This window comes from Carettochelys insculpta, chromosome 14 (assembly GCF_033958435.1).
Source record: "Carettochelys insculpta isolate YL-2023 chromosome 14, ASM3395843v1, whole genome shotgun sequence".
Classification (NCBI taxonomy): Eukaryota; Metazoa; Chordata; order Testudines; family Carettochelyidae; genus Carettochelys; species Carettochelys insculpta.
In genome coordinates this window covers 19,064,778-19,080,670 of record NC_134150.1, presented here as the reverse complement: position 1 = coordinate 19,080,670, position 15,893 = coordinate 19,064,778, and the positions used below count along the sequence as shown (strand labels likewise).

Here is a 15,893-nt window from a genome sequence, read left to right as displayed (position 1 = left end):
ATAGCTGGAAACCAAATCAGTTCACCTGCATCTGGGCTGACAGCCTCATCTGGTCCCTGGGAAAGGGACAGGACCTTAGCTGGAAGGGGCAGGCCTGGGACCAGCCAGCACTCAGCACCATCCAAACCGTAGCACATTTCCCGCCCCAGCTTTCAGTGCCGCTCAGAGCACACTGCATGGGGCTCCAGCCGTGATTTAAAGGGCTTGGGAGCCCCAGGCCCTTATGTACTGCTGGGACCCAAGACAGTTGCCCCCATAGCTGCCTCCCATTGGCATGCTTGCTCACCAGTTAGTTTTGTTCACAATAGGCATTAGTGATTTAGTGTTTAGAGTATGAAGCTTTGTAAGCTCCTGACTGCACTGATTTCATTTGCAATGTCTCTATTCCATGCTATAATGAAATGAATTTTCCTTTAAACTTAGAAGATGATTGCTCCGAAACAGTGAACCCAGGCACAGGAATCATTTTCCTCCCCCCACCTTCCATCCAGGATTATAATAAATGAAATGGACCAAAATAAGACAAATGCTTTGTTAATTACACTTTCCACCCATATAGAAGTACATAATAACAGCCTCAAGATTTTCCCAAAGATATCCAAAACATTTTTTTAAAGATTTTTTTTCTTTTCACTGAAAAACAAAGATGTGTGTGGTAAATAGTTCTCCTCCCTTTAAAGATCTATAGATGGTATTTTATTAAGAACACGACTTCTATCTAATCATTAAAGAAAACATTTTTCCATTCATTACAAGCTCATGCGACAAGAAGTTTGTTTTGGATTTTTCTAGGCTGTTTTTCTTACTCCCTACATTAAATATGGTACTCAGTTTTGTCCCTACAAATGGAAGTTCAAGATACCTGATTGAGTCCTGGTTTAGATAAGTAGATGGCACTTTTTTGACAAGCTGCATCGGCGCAGGCTGGCAGTAAATGCTCAGTTTGCCCATCTCCATCTGCCAAAAAAGACAAAAAAAAACTTCATCAGCTTGTTACTATTTGCAAAGTCAAATATTCTCCCAGCAGAAGATTAAATCTCCTGTGCATATATTACAGCCTGTAGAAATGTTGATAAAATATAAAAGTAAGACAAGTGTCAAGAAAAAAATTAGAATTTTTGTAATACTTAATCTTGTCAACATGTCACCCAGTTTGACTTTTGTTTGAAAGTGAAAATGCATTTTTCTTTGTTAGAGAAATTAATTTTGATCCATTATGTAGAGAAGTTCCAATGTCACATTTTAAATGTAAAAATAGACTTCAACAGAATGCAAAAAGAGGTATTTGACATTGTCCTCATAGTTTGCCTTTGTGCATGGTTAGTTTTTACACACACACACACACACACACACACACACTCTCTCTCTCTCTCTCTCTCTCTCTCTTCCCCCCCCCGCCAGTGTAGGGCACACATTATAAGACAGTACTTAGGTTACCTAGTTACAACAGATAGCTGCTCTTGGCCTCTTGCGCAGAGTCTGAAATTCCATAGTTAATAATTTTTCGAGACACTTACTTCAGCACATTTGACCCATGCACTTAAAAATAAAATTATACATCTCCAAGCACATAAAAATAAAATTATCCCTATTGTACATATTTAAATGAAGATTATAACTGCCCCATGAAAGTTAACGTGAGATCTAGATGCTAAATTGAATGAATATTTCAGCATGGAAATGCGTGTACAGAACTCCCAGGTAGCAGACTTTTAAGAGAGAAACATTATAAAGGCATATCACTTGCACTTTCTAGGCCCTAGCAGAATGAGTTTTAAGACAATGGCACATTAATATACAACTAACAGAATGCATCTCAACGCACAGCCTAATTCACTAAGACAAATGTTTTTTGACGATGCTCAAAGAATTCCTGACTTCCACATATCTTAGCTCTAACCAAAAAAAAGAAAGAAAGCACACGGCAAAATACCTGTGAAATATGAAAAGATTATGTACAAACTGACAAAACTTGAAACAGAATTTATCTATTTCACTGACCATAAATCAGTACCAGTTGAACCTCTTTAATCTGGAACTCTCTCATCCGGCAACATCTGAAATTCAGCATGATTTTACAAAGCCAGATGACCACTTACCATGTGGCCAAGATTCCCACAGTCCTGTACAGTTTGTTTACAGCCACCAGTTCAGGCTCTCAGTGTTCTGTGCTGTTATTTAGCTGTAAATTTACCCCTAAATGTCTTTTAAGAGCCCAATACGCAGTTCAAGTGTTGGTAATGTGCTAGACAATATTGACCTTGTATACTGTTGTAAATTCTCTCATCCGCCACCGGTTGGGACTCGATGGTGCTGGACTAGAGGTTTAACCTGTATTACTGTAGAAGTAATTTAACAGGCATGAAAATAAGAATTACAATAATTTAACTACATCTCTTTTATTCTGTGTTTAAAACTTAAAAGATTAATAGATACAAATGGTAGACACTACTGGTGCCTTACCATTACGTAATTAAGATTTTTAGCTGGAAAATTTATTTTATTAAGAAAACATTTAATAGAATGGCAGTGTGTGGTGGATTTATTTTGATAAACCTGTATTTTAGTCATGCATGAAAAGTTTATGTTTTCAATTAAGTAAAATAGGGATTTGCATACCATCAAAAAAGGGTTGCTTCGGTTCCAAGTTTTATGACAAAGGTTTATGCCAGTGCTGGATGACTGTCATTTGCAACAGCACTGAGGGGGAAAGAATAAACAAAACTTCTGCAGCAATTTCTTTTCTACTTCATTTCAAATCAAACAGATCCTAGTGTCATCATTATAATTGAGCTGACAAGAGAAGATGTGTAACGTACTGAGATGCTCGACTCCAGCAGAGCAGCTTACCTTGAAGTGACTACGAAGTCTCTTCAGGAAATCATATACTGTTTGTTTGCATTTTATGTAGTAGATTATAACTTTACTTTTGTAATATAAATTTTACAACTTAACTTCAGACATCATTTTCTCTTCAAGTTTAACTTTAAGATAAATTGGAAAGATCTGACCTGCTTAAGTGACACCGTGAACATTTATAATGAATTAGACAATTTCATCTCCAAGTAATTTTTCTGATAGAACTGTTGTTGTTACAATGCTGTGTGTTCCCAATGAGTATTTGCCAACAGTGCACTGAGTTACACTGCTAAGAGATGAGATTGCTAAGATTTAATAAATTTGCCTGCTATTTGAAGAGATGGGCAGTGTATTAAGGATATTTTTGTCACAGATGAAGTTTATCTTTGGAAATGGTGTGCATAAAAGCTAGTAATTTTTTTTTTTTTATTTTTCACTCAAACTATCCCTGGTTTTAATAAAGTCTGTCTAATGCGTTTTTATAAAAATTTAGATAAATATTTACAACTTGTATGTATGTATGTGTTGCCATTCTTTTTTGTAAAATTTTATCTGGATTGGTGTTTTGATCTCAATACAAAGGGTTAAAAACTGTATTCTGGATCAGGGAAAGGTGCTGGGAAAGACTAAGACTGATCTGTCTCATGCATGTTAATATGTCAGCCATGTTAGAAGTGGACATGGGCTTCAGTGTAGCACGTTTCAAGCCCAGAAAATGAGCACAATAAGGTCAGGACTACAAACTGAATTAAGGCTACAACTCAGATAAGGTGAGATTTTCCCAATTTTGGGCTGAAATCTCATTGGATGAAATTTTGGCTATACAGTAAATCCTCCATTTAATGGACTAATGGGGGAAAGGGCTGTCCTTTCTTCCCCACAGTCTGTTAAATGCAAGGGTTTACTCACCCACCCCACAAGCTCTCCCAGTCCCAGTCCTACCCCAACTTCCCCCCCAAAAAAAAAAATCCCTCTCCAAAACTACCCAAACCCCTGCCACACATCAGCTCTGGTGGAGGAGCCCCCGGAGCCTGCTGGCTGGAGGCCATGGGCACCTGTGGGGTGGGCACCTGCCCATGGGTGCCTGGAGCCGCCTGGCCATGGGGCACCTGGCCTCCCAGCAAGAGACTTCTGGTCCTGCGTGGCTGGAGCCATCTCAGTGCAGGCACCTGGCTGCGGAGCTGGAGCCACCTGGCCTTGCATAGCAGGAGCCACCCAGGTATGTGGTGCCTGGCCTCACAGCAAGAACCACCTGACCCTGCACAGGCTGCAGCAGGTAAGTCCCTTAATTTTTGGATGGGAATGGGGGGGGGGACTTTAAAGATTTTACAGACCCCTATTAAGTGGACTTGAGGAACATCGGGGGACATCTGGTGTTTCTGAAGTCTGCTAAATCGGGGTCCATAAAATTCAGGTTTTACTGTACCAAAATGGGAACCAAAAAAATAGAACCTTCACATTTTATTCTGACATAGAACGAAAATGTATCAGCAGGTGGTTCCCAGTCCCCAAAACCAAAAAACTAGCAGAGATTCTGATCTGAGGTTCTAGTTTTAGCTAGTGTCTAGAAAAAAACTTAATGGTGTGTGCTCTGACAGTTAAAAACCAGCATTCTTCTGGTTTCCTTTTTTCCATTAATTATTTTAATTCACAGAATATGTATGAGATGAAGAGGGCTGGATTTATTTTGTTTTGGGATGGGCTTTTTGTATTGCATACATTTTGTATTTTAGTACATGATTTCCTGAAGAGACTTCCTAGTTACTTTCTGAGATGTACCGCTGTGCTAGTGTCTAGCATCTCAGTAAGTTACACATCTTCTCTTGTCAGAAGAATTATAATGGTGATACTAGGATCTGGGTGATTTCATATGCAGTAGCAAAGAAATTGCTGCAGTAGTTTTGTTAATTCTTTCCCCCGCAATGCTGTTGCAAATGATAATCATCCAAAACTGTCATAAACCCGTGTTATAAAACTGGTAGCCTGTCAGCTTCATCTGGTAACAGCTTCCATGTCTCATGAACATGATGATTGCAATACACGTTGCAATACAATTTTATGCCTGGATGAGAGTATGTGCAGCAGGCTTTGTAAAAATAACCCCAAGTTAGAAAGCCACTCTGTCTTTTATTCATAACCAATTCCAAACTTAATATGTCAGCGTCTGAGATGAGATTATACTCGCTTTCTGTATTTTACTGATTACAGTACAAAAACTAATGTTTATGTGATCATTTAATTGAAGTTTATGTCTTAAAGATCAACTTCAATTATAATGGACTAGAGTTGAGCTTCAGAGGAACACAGGTCTTCCATGGGAACTTTTGGTGCACTTATCACAATACTTGTACTTTCAGTGGGCACATGGTGGAGGAGCCCCCGGACTTGCCTCAATCCCACTTTTGCCTCTTTCAGGATCAGAATTCATTTCACACCTTTCTGAAATAACTGATAGTAATTACTGCTCACAATCTTCTCCAAATATGTTAGGTGAAAGCACGTGCAAGACAATTGCAGCTGCAATCTTAAATGCTGCAAAACCGTCTTTCCAAAAGCATCTTCTGTTCCTTTGTCCTTACGGATATAGATTCTAAAAAAACGCTTCTGTGTGTGCTGCCTAGGTCACATATCACAAATAGCAAAGACTATTACTGTACTCTTCTTTTATTTCTTTTCAGAGAGGTAAGAGAAGGAAAACTTCCCCCAAGTACCAGAGGAAAGCTCGTTGGTCCCAGTAAAATACAGGAAGTGAGTATATTCTCATGGCAAATGCTGCAAGAAAGATTATGCAAGAAACATTTGGTTCTGAAAGTCATAAGTACGGACATGCTATTATTTGCATTTAATTGCAGTTATTTTTAATGCATTTTCATATATATTGGTTCAGATCTGTTGCGCTCAGTATATGGTTCATTCTTGTTTTTCTAAACCCTGACACTTGCTACCTAGTTCTAACTTCCTTCACCTTGAACCTGCCTTCTAAAATTCTAAGAACCTTAATCAAGGAAGGAGGAGAAAATCCTGTTGTGACATGGCTCAAAACACCAAAAAGGGAGAGAACTCACAGTAATGAGATTTATATTCAGACAAAATACAGGTTAGCTTTGTGGCTGCTGATCTTAAATCTTTCTTATAAGTACATGTGATATGAATCTCAACATCTTAAGCAGATGTGAAGAGCTTTTATGTCTGAGTCAAGGATCTTCAGGAATTACCTAACTCCACAGCTTTCTTGTCTACAGCAGAATGTCATATCTGCTTCTCTAAAGTCCCTGACTACATCTTTTTCCAAGGAAACTGTACAAGCATCTCAATAGCAGGAACAGCATTTAACCACTGCTCAACTGAGAGCTGAAAACAAGAGTTTCCTAGACAGCAAGGACAAGGCCTAATAGACATCATGCCATCGTTAAAATGATGAGACTTTAAAGTAGCAGAGAATTAACTGGAACTTAAAGATGAGAAGGATGCATAAAGAGACAGATGTAGGACATGAATTTTTGATAAGGTTTGCGCTGAAACAGTCCAGATGGTTTGACCGTTGTTGAAACAGACAGCACAGGCCTGGTTGTCTAACATGAAACCAGCCAATGTTTTACAGACAGTTGACTCACGATTAGCAAGTGTATGATTTTTGACTGGAAAACTCAGTGAAAAAGGGATCCTGGAAGCTCTGATCCGCATCACCAACTGGGCCATTGAAAGTCTGGCTTGGCAGCACTGCACATCAAGGCTTTCTTCTAGTTATAATGTAGCATGGCTTCCAGGAAGCAGCCAGCATGTACTGCTAGGCTTGAGGCTTAGAAAGGATGACGTAAGTGACCAGAAAATAACTCAATCCCTCAAGATTACGGGGAAAAAAAGCACCAAGTGATAACATTGTGCAAAACTGCCAAGAAAGTTTATATTAGATCATTAAAAATATGGTAATGGCACATTTATTTCAGAAATGGTGCGTCCATGCTAAATAAAGAGCGTACAGAGACCTTATCCAGCCTACAGAAAATTGGGGTCCCTTAAGTTTCCAGGGGACAGAGTCCCCAAAAGAAAACTGGGTAGGCACTTTTATGGACATATGCTGAACACATATGTAGATGGAACCACAGTATAAAAAACGGATGCCTAGAGTGGGAAAATGGTGCTCCCTCTTGGAGACTCCAGCAAGAACATCTCGTTTTGACAATCAATCCATGTGAAGACCAACAGACTAACAGCACCCAAGGCAAGGTTGGGCAGCAATGGATGATGGGGAGGCCACTCCAAAATTTTGGTAAATGGTCAAGTGGTGCACTTTTCTATGGTGGGGGTGTGGGGGTCTAACAGGGAGTTTGGGTGAAAGGGAGGGTTGTGACCTGGCCGTCACATTGGGGTGCAGGGTCCAGGAGGGCGTATGGGTGCAGGAGAGGATTCTGGCCTGAGAGAAGGGAATAGGAGGGGGTGCAAGGTCTGGGAGGGAGAAGGGCTTCAGGGGGAAGTGGGCTGCCAGAGGCAGGTTCTGCCCAGGCAGTGGGAGGCAGGCTGACCTGAGCAGTTCCTGGCCAGCAGTACTCTCAGGCAAGCTTTCCTGCCTCCCAGCAGCCCCAGACCACCAAAGCAAATGTATCTCAGCTCCTTTTGGCTGGAAACCAAAAATTGTGAGAAAGGGTGCTGAACTTCCTCGCCCCCAACAAACTCACTCAAGCGCCCCTTGGCCACTTTCCAGCCAACAGGAGATGACAGATTTTGCTGGGAGCAGGGGTAGCGCACAAAACACCCCCCACCCCCTGGAGTGCAGAGAGCTACAGTACTAGTAGTAGTTGGCATCCTTCAGTCTGCATAGACTGTGGATCGTGCCCTTTAAAGTTTCAATTGAGGACTTCATTTACAGCGTCTATTGTGACTATAAAGACCCACACGAGAGTGACAGTCCCTGCTGCATCTCTTGCAGATGTAGTGGGTGTCTGGCAAGTCCTTTTTGTGCGCTCGCTTCTCCTCTGCTAGCCGTCTGATCTTCATCTTGCCCTTCTGAAGGCCCTTGTGTAACCCCTGCCTCCATCTGCTGCGGTTGTCTGCTAGTTCTTCCCAGTTGTCCAGCTCGATGTCTACCTCTCTGAGGTCTCTTTTGCAGACATCTTTGTAGAGCAACTGCGGGCGTCCGGGAGGTCTTTTGCCAGAGGCTAGCTCACCATACAGGATGTCTTTTGGAATCCTTTCATCATTCATCCTGTGGACGTGGCCAAGCCAGCGGAGTCGACGCTGCCTGAGGAGGGTGTGCATGGTTGGGATTCCAGCTTGCTCGAGGATGGCGGTGTTGGTCACGCTGTCCTTCCATGATATTCCAAGGATGCGCCTGAGGCAGCGCAAGTGGAAGACGTTCAGCCTCTTTTCCTGACAGGCATACAGGGTCCAAGTCTCGCTGCCATAAAGGAGGGTGCTGAGGATGCAGGCTCTGTAGACTTGCATTTTGGTGTGAGTGTACAGCTTGTTGTTATTCTGCACTCTCTTGCTGAGTCTGGACAGAGTTGTGGCCGCTTTTCCGATCCTCCTATTTAGCTCAGTGTCCAATGACAGGGTGTCAGTGATGGTGGACCCAAGGTAAACGAACTCGTGGATGACCTCTAACGTATAGTTGTCAGTGCTGATTGATGGGGATTCAGCAACATCCTGACCAAGTACGTTTAAACGTACTCAGTCAGAGAGCTACAGGGAGCAGCTAAATGCTTTATGCTGCTTCATGCTGCAGGGGTGGACCACAGGCCCGATTAAAAAGGCTAGGTGGGACAGATCCAGCTCACGGGCTATACCTTGCCCGCCCTAGCCCTAGGAGGATGTGATTATGTCTATACTTACAATGTATACATGGTATATACTTTTTTTAAATTATATACGATGCTATTTCTATTAGTTTGTCAGCAATTCTCAATAGAACTACTAAAGATTGACGCTCTTGTAACTGTACGTGATATTTTCCTACAATTCTTGTGTTTCTAGGTTATCCAGATCTAGGACTAACACAGACAATTTTGTTGAACTTGAGACTGCAGTTGCCAGAGCAGAACCCAGAGAAGGAAGATTAACTATAAACAGAATAAAAGGCTGCAGTTTGTATATGCATAAGAGACAGTGTGTCTTTGTGAATTAAATGCCAAGCAAGCAGCTGTCAACAGTCAGCTACACAAGTGTTGTGGCATCCACAGCTGACTATTTTATTTACTAACTAAACTATTCTGTAATCACACTAATGTGTGATTAAATAGAGGAACCAGAAAAGACAAAGATTTGAAGGCTGTGCTCTTTTAAAGATGAGTGGTTGTAACTCCCAGAGTACAGTAGACCCCCCAAGTTACGTGGAATTTGTGGTTCTAAGCAACCTCAAGTAATTCAAATTTTGTGCAAGTCGGGAGGAGCTGGGAACCAGGGAGCAGCCTTGCTCCCAGCTCCCCCGTGCTTGTGGGACCCAGGAAACTGACCAGCGCTGGTGCACTGGTCCGTTTCCTGGTGCCCAGAGTAGGGTGGAGCTGGGAAAGGCTTCAGCCCAGACTCCCTGGCTCCCAGAACCCCTCCACTGGCAGGAGCCAGGAAACGGACCAGCACATAGCTGGTCATTTTCCCAGCTCCTGCCAGTGAAGGAGAGTCGAGAGCCAGGCTGCCGCCTGGTTCCCAGATCCCCGACACTCCCGGGAACCGGGAAGCTGACCAGTGCAGCTGCTGCTCGCAGTCAGGCGCCAGCTCCCCACCACTTAAAGTTGCATAAATCTGAGTTATGCATAAGCTGAGTGTATGTATCTTGGGGTTTTACTGCTTTGGAATTGGCTTACAAAGGCAAGGGAAGATTCAGGATATTGTTTTAGATGTTGCGTTCAATTCATGGGTAAGTTTGATTCTGTAAAAGCTATCAAGCATCTGGAAGAGAAAGGACACAAAAACCAAAGTATGACAACAAGTGCAGTCCGATACTACAGGCTGCACCTATCTTGTCTGGCATGCTTGTAACCTGACAGGTCCCAAACAAAAGACTTTGCTGGACCGGGGAGGTCCAGGGCTTCTGCACCTAGATAGCCCTGTGCTCCAGGGCTGCCGCAGCCCCAGCCTCCCTCCCTCAGGACTCTGGCCTCAGCCCAGACTCGCAGGGGCTGCCACAGGGCTTCAACACTGGGCTGGGACAGGAGTGCCCTGTCAGCCCCAGGGAAGCACGGGGACCTGGCCATGGCAGCCCCCCAGGGTGTGGGGCCTGGGTTGGGGGCTTTGGCAGGGAACCTCCCCTGGTCCAGCAAAATCTCTTGTTTGGATTGTGAAGCGTACAACATGCACCTCCTTGTCACAGTATGCACACACTTCTTAATTGGTGCAATTGCATGAAGGGACAAGTAAGTTGTAAAACGGCACAGGAGCCTAACACTATATATGTTGTCAGAAACCTCTTAAAGGAAAGAACAAAAATAAAGATAGCTATGAGGTGAAAAAGAAATCATGCCTGTAATATAGACATGTAAACACAAAATTGAAGCTAACTTCATAACTCTTCAATGCCAGAAGTCTTGAATCAAGGGGTGCACCTCCTTGAAGAGCACAGAGTAACATGGGGAAGGCGTGGCTGGGGCCTATATCAGCCCTACAGGGGGCAAGGAGGGAGCATTACACAGCTTTACTCCTGTCACAGAGATTGGCCCCATGCCAAGGGTCCTGGCAGCTGGCCTTGCACTGCATATGGAGTCACACACTGAACTGCAGGTGCAACTCTCAGCCCCAGCCTCAACTTCCCTGTCTGCATCACCTCTCCTCTCTGAAGATGAAGCCCCATACTGGGCTCTGTGAGGGGGCACATCTACAGAAGTAAGTGGGGGCATGTGATAAAAACTCTTGGGACCCTACCTTCGGCAGACTAAACAAATTTCGTGGAATTCTGATTTTTCACGGTTATGGGCTTATTCGAATCTGTTTTAATTAAAAATCCTTTGTCAAATTACATTTACCTTTCCTGCAAGGTGCAATGGTACATTGGGTTAAGGGCAGAGGTAAGGTTATTTAGGACACCTCACATGTGCATTTTCATGCTTCATAATTTGTTTACAATTAAGCATAATTAACTTTGAATGTCCACACTAGATTTTTTTTTAAATTTCTCCCAAAACCTTCCCTTCAATGTTTCCTCCTTTAAGCAGCTTATATTTTTATAGTTTTATTGTTATGGCAATTATTGTGGGGCAGGAGAGAGGGAATTGCCTGAAAGTCATATTGCTGCTGGAAAACTGGTTTTTACATCAGAAAAATCTAACTATTCTTAATTTTCTTAAGAAGGCACCAAAGCAGTTTAAATATAACATCCCCAGTCCTGCCATTGAGGGAAAAAATGTGGGATTAGCAAGAATGAATATGAGTTTACGCTATTCAGTGGGAGATTACACAGATCAAGCAACCCTGATAGAAATAAAGAAAACAACAAATGTGAATCATATTGAAGGAAGAATGGGGAAAACACAAAACAAACAAACCAACAAGGAGGAGGCTGGCACATGCTGCCCTCAGAAAATCGTCAGAATCTTGTCATGCATATAGCACTGGAATTGTGCCAACACAGCATGAGACAGATAGTGTTAAGTTAAGTGACCTAATGAAACTGAGTCAGCCGTATAAATAGCAGCTCTCAAAGCCTAAAATAAAGCAGAATTACTGATTTATGTGAGCACAAACACTTAAAATCATTGATTGCATATTCGTGATGAAACCAGATTTCTAAATCTCTGCTAAACAGATCTACTGAATGAACACTAGGACACTTGTTAATCCATGCAAATCAGTTTTTAGTCACTTCATTTAAGATTGACACTTGGTTAATCTAAACTCACTGACCATTAAAAAAGCCCAATTATACAGAGACTACATGACCATTATTATTACAAATGTTTCCACTGTAGTATACTAACACAATGGAGTCACAGCTAGCTTTGCATTCTAATACTGACAAGCAATTATATAGGGCTGTTTATCCAAAGAACTGAAAAGCACTTCACAAAAGCAAGGTACGCATCATTATTTACAGATGCAGACACCAGGCTTTAGTGATGTGAAATGAGTTGCCTAAAGACATAGAATAACAATTGGGAAGAGAACATCCAAACTACCAGTACTGTGCCCTATCCATTCCACTGGCTACTCCCTAATGAATTGGTTTCAGGTTGAATAAAAGTAATTAACACTTATAAGTTGAAGTTATATAAGCAAGAAAGTGTCTTGCTTACATCTATGAAGACCACAGGTCTTCTACAAACTGCAAAACCTAAGAGTGATTTGTGAAGATAATAAAACTCACAGGTCATTTCCAACTGTAAATTTAGAAAAAAAAAACTGGTTACTCACCTTTTAGCTATTGGTTCTTTGAAACAGATATGAGCAACATCTCTCAATCAGGTATGGGTGCATTGCATGCATGGCTGCTGCAAAGTTTTTACCTAGCTGCTATCCACTGGGTTGACTGTGGAGCTCTCCAGAGTGGCACTGGTGCAACATCTGATATATAACCTTGCCAACCCAACCACCCCTTAGTTGCTTCTTGTTGGCTACTCTGACAGCAGGCAAAGAGGGTAAGTATGGAGTAGATGTGAGCAACACATCTTGAAGAACAACTGTTTTTTTTCCTTCCTGAAGTGGTTGCTCATGTCTGGTGAGGCTTAGGGCAAAATGAAGAATAGCCTGCCCAGTGTGGAAGCTGGAGACCACTCTTGGAAGAGAAGCTAAGTGAGGGCAAAGCTGAACCATGTCCTTGTGGAAGACAATATGTGGAGATTATGATATCAGTAAGCAAAGTTCTGACACTTGCTGAGCAAAGTTGAAAGCTGGTTTTTCATGTTATCATGACAGATAAAGCAGGGAACATATGGCCAGGAGCTTAAAGCCAGGGACCCAGGAGCACTGAAAAGACCAGGTTGAGATCTCAAGTAGGAGTAGGATCCTAGCCTGGAAGGGCGGAGGGTGTCCATGCCCTTGAGGAAGTGCCCAAGAGGGGGCTTGCGAAGATGGAGTGGCCACCTTGCCCCAGCTGTAAAGGGCTACGTCTACACGTGCACCCAACTTCGAAATAGCTTATTTCGATGTTGCGACATCGAAATAGACTATTTCGATGAATAACGTCTACACGTCCTCCAGGGCTGGCAACGTCGATGTTCAACTTCGACGTTGCTCAGCCCAACATCGAAATAGGCACAGCGAAAGAACGTCTACACGCCAAAGTAGCACACATCGAAATAAGGGAGCCAGGCACAGCTGCAGACAGGGTCACGGGGCGGACTCAACAGCAAGTCGCTCCCTTAAAGGGCCCCTCCCAGACACACTTTCATTAAACAGTGCAAGATACACAGAGCCAACAACTAGTTGCAGACCCTGTATATGCAGCACGGACCCCCAGCTGCAGCAGCAGCAGCCAGAAGCCCTGGGCTAAGGGCTGCTGCCCACGGTGACCACAGAGCCCCGCAAGGGCTGGAGAGAGAGTATCTCTCAACCCCCCAGCTGATGGCCGCCATGGAGGACCCCGCTATTTCGATGTTGCGGGACGCGGATCGTCTACACGTCCCTACTTCGATGTTGAACGTCGAAGTAGGGCGCTATTCCCATCCCCTCATGGGGTTAGCGACTTCGACGTCTCGCCGCCTAACGTCGAAGTTGGTGCCGCTACTTCGAAGTAGCGTGCACGTGTAGACGCAGCCAAGCAGAGATGGCTGCCAGGAGCACCTTCAGCAAAGAAGTTGCTAATCCTCATTGCTTTAGAGAAACCAGGTAATCCAGCACCTTACGAATAGAGGTAGACAGAGTAAAGGTAATGCTGCAGGGATCAACACAAGAACCACTTTCATTTCACTAAGTAAGTGAGGCTAGTAGGTGGCTTTGTGTTACTAAGAAGCACATATTGGACCTGTTTGGAGCAAGCCTGCTCAGCCTGATTCAGCTACCAACCCACCGCGTGATGAGGTGAAGGGAGTGAAGGTGCAGATGGTAAAAATCCATGATGATGTCTTGCACGAGGTGGTCTAGGAGCAGAGGAAGAGGGATGGGTAGTTGAACCAGCAGCCCCAGGAGTGTGGGGTAACAGTTCCGATGGCCCAAGCTGGGTCTACGAGGACAACATTTGCCCTGTCTCTGCAAAGCTTTAGGAGCTCTTTGTGTCCCAGCAAGAATGTGGGGGAAAGCACACAGCAGGCTGGTCTGCCATGAGATCAAGAATGTGTCTGCTATGGATCCTGGGCTGAGACTCCAGAACAAACAGAAGCACAGGCATTTCCAGTTCTCCCAAGTGGCAAAAAGATCTAACTGGAGAAATGCCCACTTCTGGAAAATGGTGTGGAGGACATCCACCCACATCAACCACTTGTGAGCTCACGTGATCTGCCAACTGGTTCTGAACCCATGGGAGTTATAACACCTGAAGATGAATGGAGTAGGCTATATAGAACTCCAACAGATGGAGGGCTTCCAAGAAGAATGGGGGATGACTGAGCTCTGCCTTGTTTGCTGATATAGCACATGGCAATCATATTGTCCTATGACCACCACACACCACCCCTGACTGAGAAGTGAAAAAAGCAAAGCAAGCAAGGCAGACGGCCCAGAGGTCGCTGATGCAGAGTGACAACTCTTCTGTCATCCACACTGCTTGGATGGTGATATCCCCACGGCAAGCTCCTCCAGCCCAAAGTGGACATGTCTGTAACCTGACATATCATGCATTGTGAAGCATGAAACGCAATGCTGACCATCACCAACCAGGGGTACAGTCACCACTAGAGGACGTGGTGCATGTGGTGAGGAACCATGACTGTCATATCAATACTGTTACATGCTGGACGATAAGTCAATGCTAGCCAAGAGTGGACAGAGTGCAGGAGGAGCCCGCCCAACTACATACATACCTACATACATACATGTTGCCATGTGTCCCATAAATTTGAGGCATGTCCTGGTCATGGTGAATGGGCACTTAGCAAGTGATCACAACGTGTGAGTGAACTCCACAAATCGTTGCTCTGGAAGAAAAACCTGAACTCTGGTAGCACTGAGCACCACCCAGCTGAATTTGATCCTCTGAATGTGCAAATGTGTCAATTTTCCAGGGTTGAGTCACACTCCAAGTCTGGGCAGAGTGGTCTGGAAGAAGATGACATGCATCTCAATCTGTTGGCATAAATGACCCCACAAGAGCCAGTCATCCAAGCAGGGGTACACTTGGACTCCATGGTCCCTGAGGAAAGCCACGACCACTGCCATACATTTGATAAACACTCAGGATCCTGTAGAATGATTCAAAGTGAAGGCCATAAACTGAAAATGGGCACTGCCCCACAGAAAGCAGTGGTACCACTTGTGAGAAGCCTACTTCCACATTGTGGTCAAACCATCTTTTAAGTCAAAGGTAGCATACCAATCTCCCAGATCAAGGAGTTGGAGGATGTAGTTCTATGAAACCAACCGAAACTTGTGGGGAATAACAAACTTGTTGAGCTCCCTGAGATTCACGATGGGCCAGAGACCCTCCTTCCCCTTGGGGATGAGGGAAAAGCGGGAGTAGAAATCCCTGTCCCTGAGTTCCTGAAGGACCTCCTCCACCACCCCAAGAAGACTTCCTGAAGGAAAAGTCTGTGAGAAGAATCCCTGAAGGATGGGTGGGAGGAAGAGGAATGGGACAGTGTCTATCTCCACTGTCCAAAAGACCCACCCGTCCGATGTAATGCCAGACCAAACTTCGTGAAAATGGGATAATCGGCTGAGGAAGGACAAATAAGGATCTGGTGACATTAGAACTCTGTCCTTGGGTCTTCAAAACAACTGCTGAGACCCTGACAAGGACTTGGACTGTCTGTGGTTTTATGAGATTAGGGCCTGGATGACTTGCAATGGGGATACGAAGAAAGCCAGTGTGAGAAATCAGTTCTGGAACAAGGATGGAAAGACTACTGTGAGGACTGTGGTTCAAAGATCTCACATTGCATGGACAGCATATGCATAACTTAGGACTTCATGATGTTGTTAGAGTCCCTGAGGCTATGCAGCCTTGTATTTGTCTGTGT

At 43.9% G+C, this 15,893-nt stretch overlaps 1 protein-coding gene across 1 annotated transcript in view; it reads right to left on the bottom strand.

Annotated features, from left to right (window-relative positions):
- ITFG1 (integrin alpha FG-GAP repeat containing 1) overlaps positions 1-15,893 on the bottom strand; it is a 210,057-nt gene that overhangs the window by 101,401 nt on the left and 92,763 nt on the right. Inside the window, exon 9 of the mRNA XM_075009108.1 lies at positions 863-957. Coding sequence (XP_074865209.1) covers positions 863-957 — 95 coding nt within the window. The remainder of the gene's footprint in view (positions 1-862; positions 958-15,893) is intronic.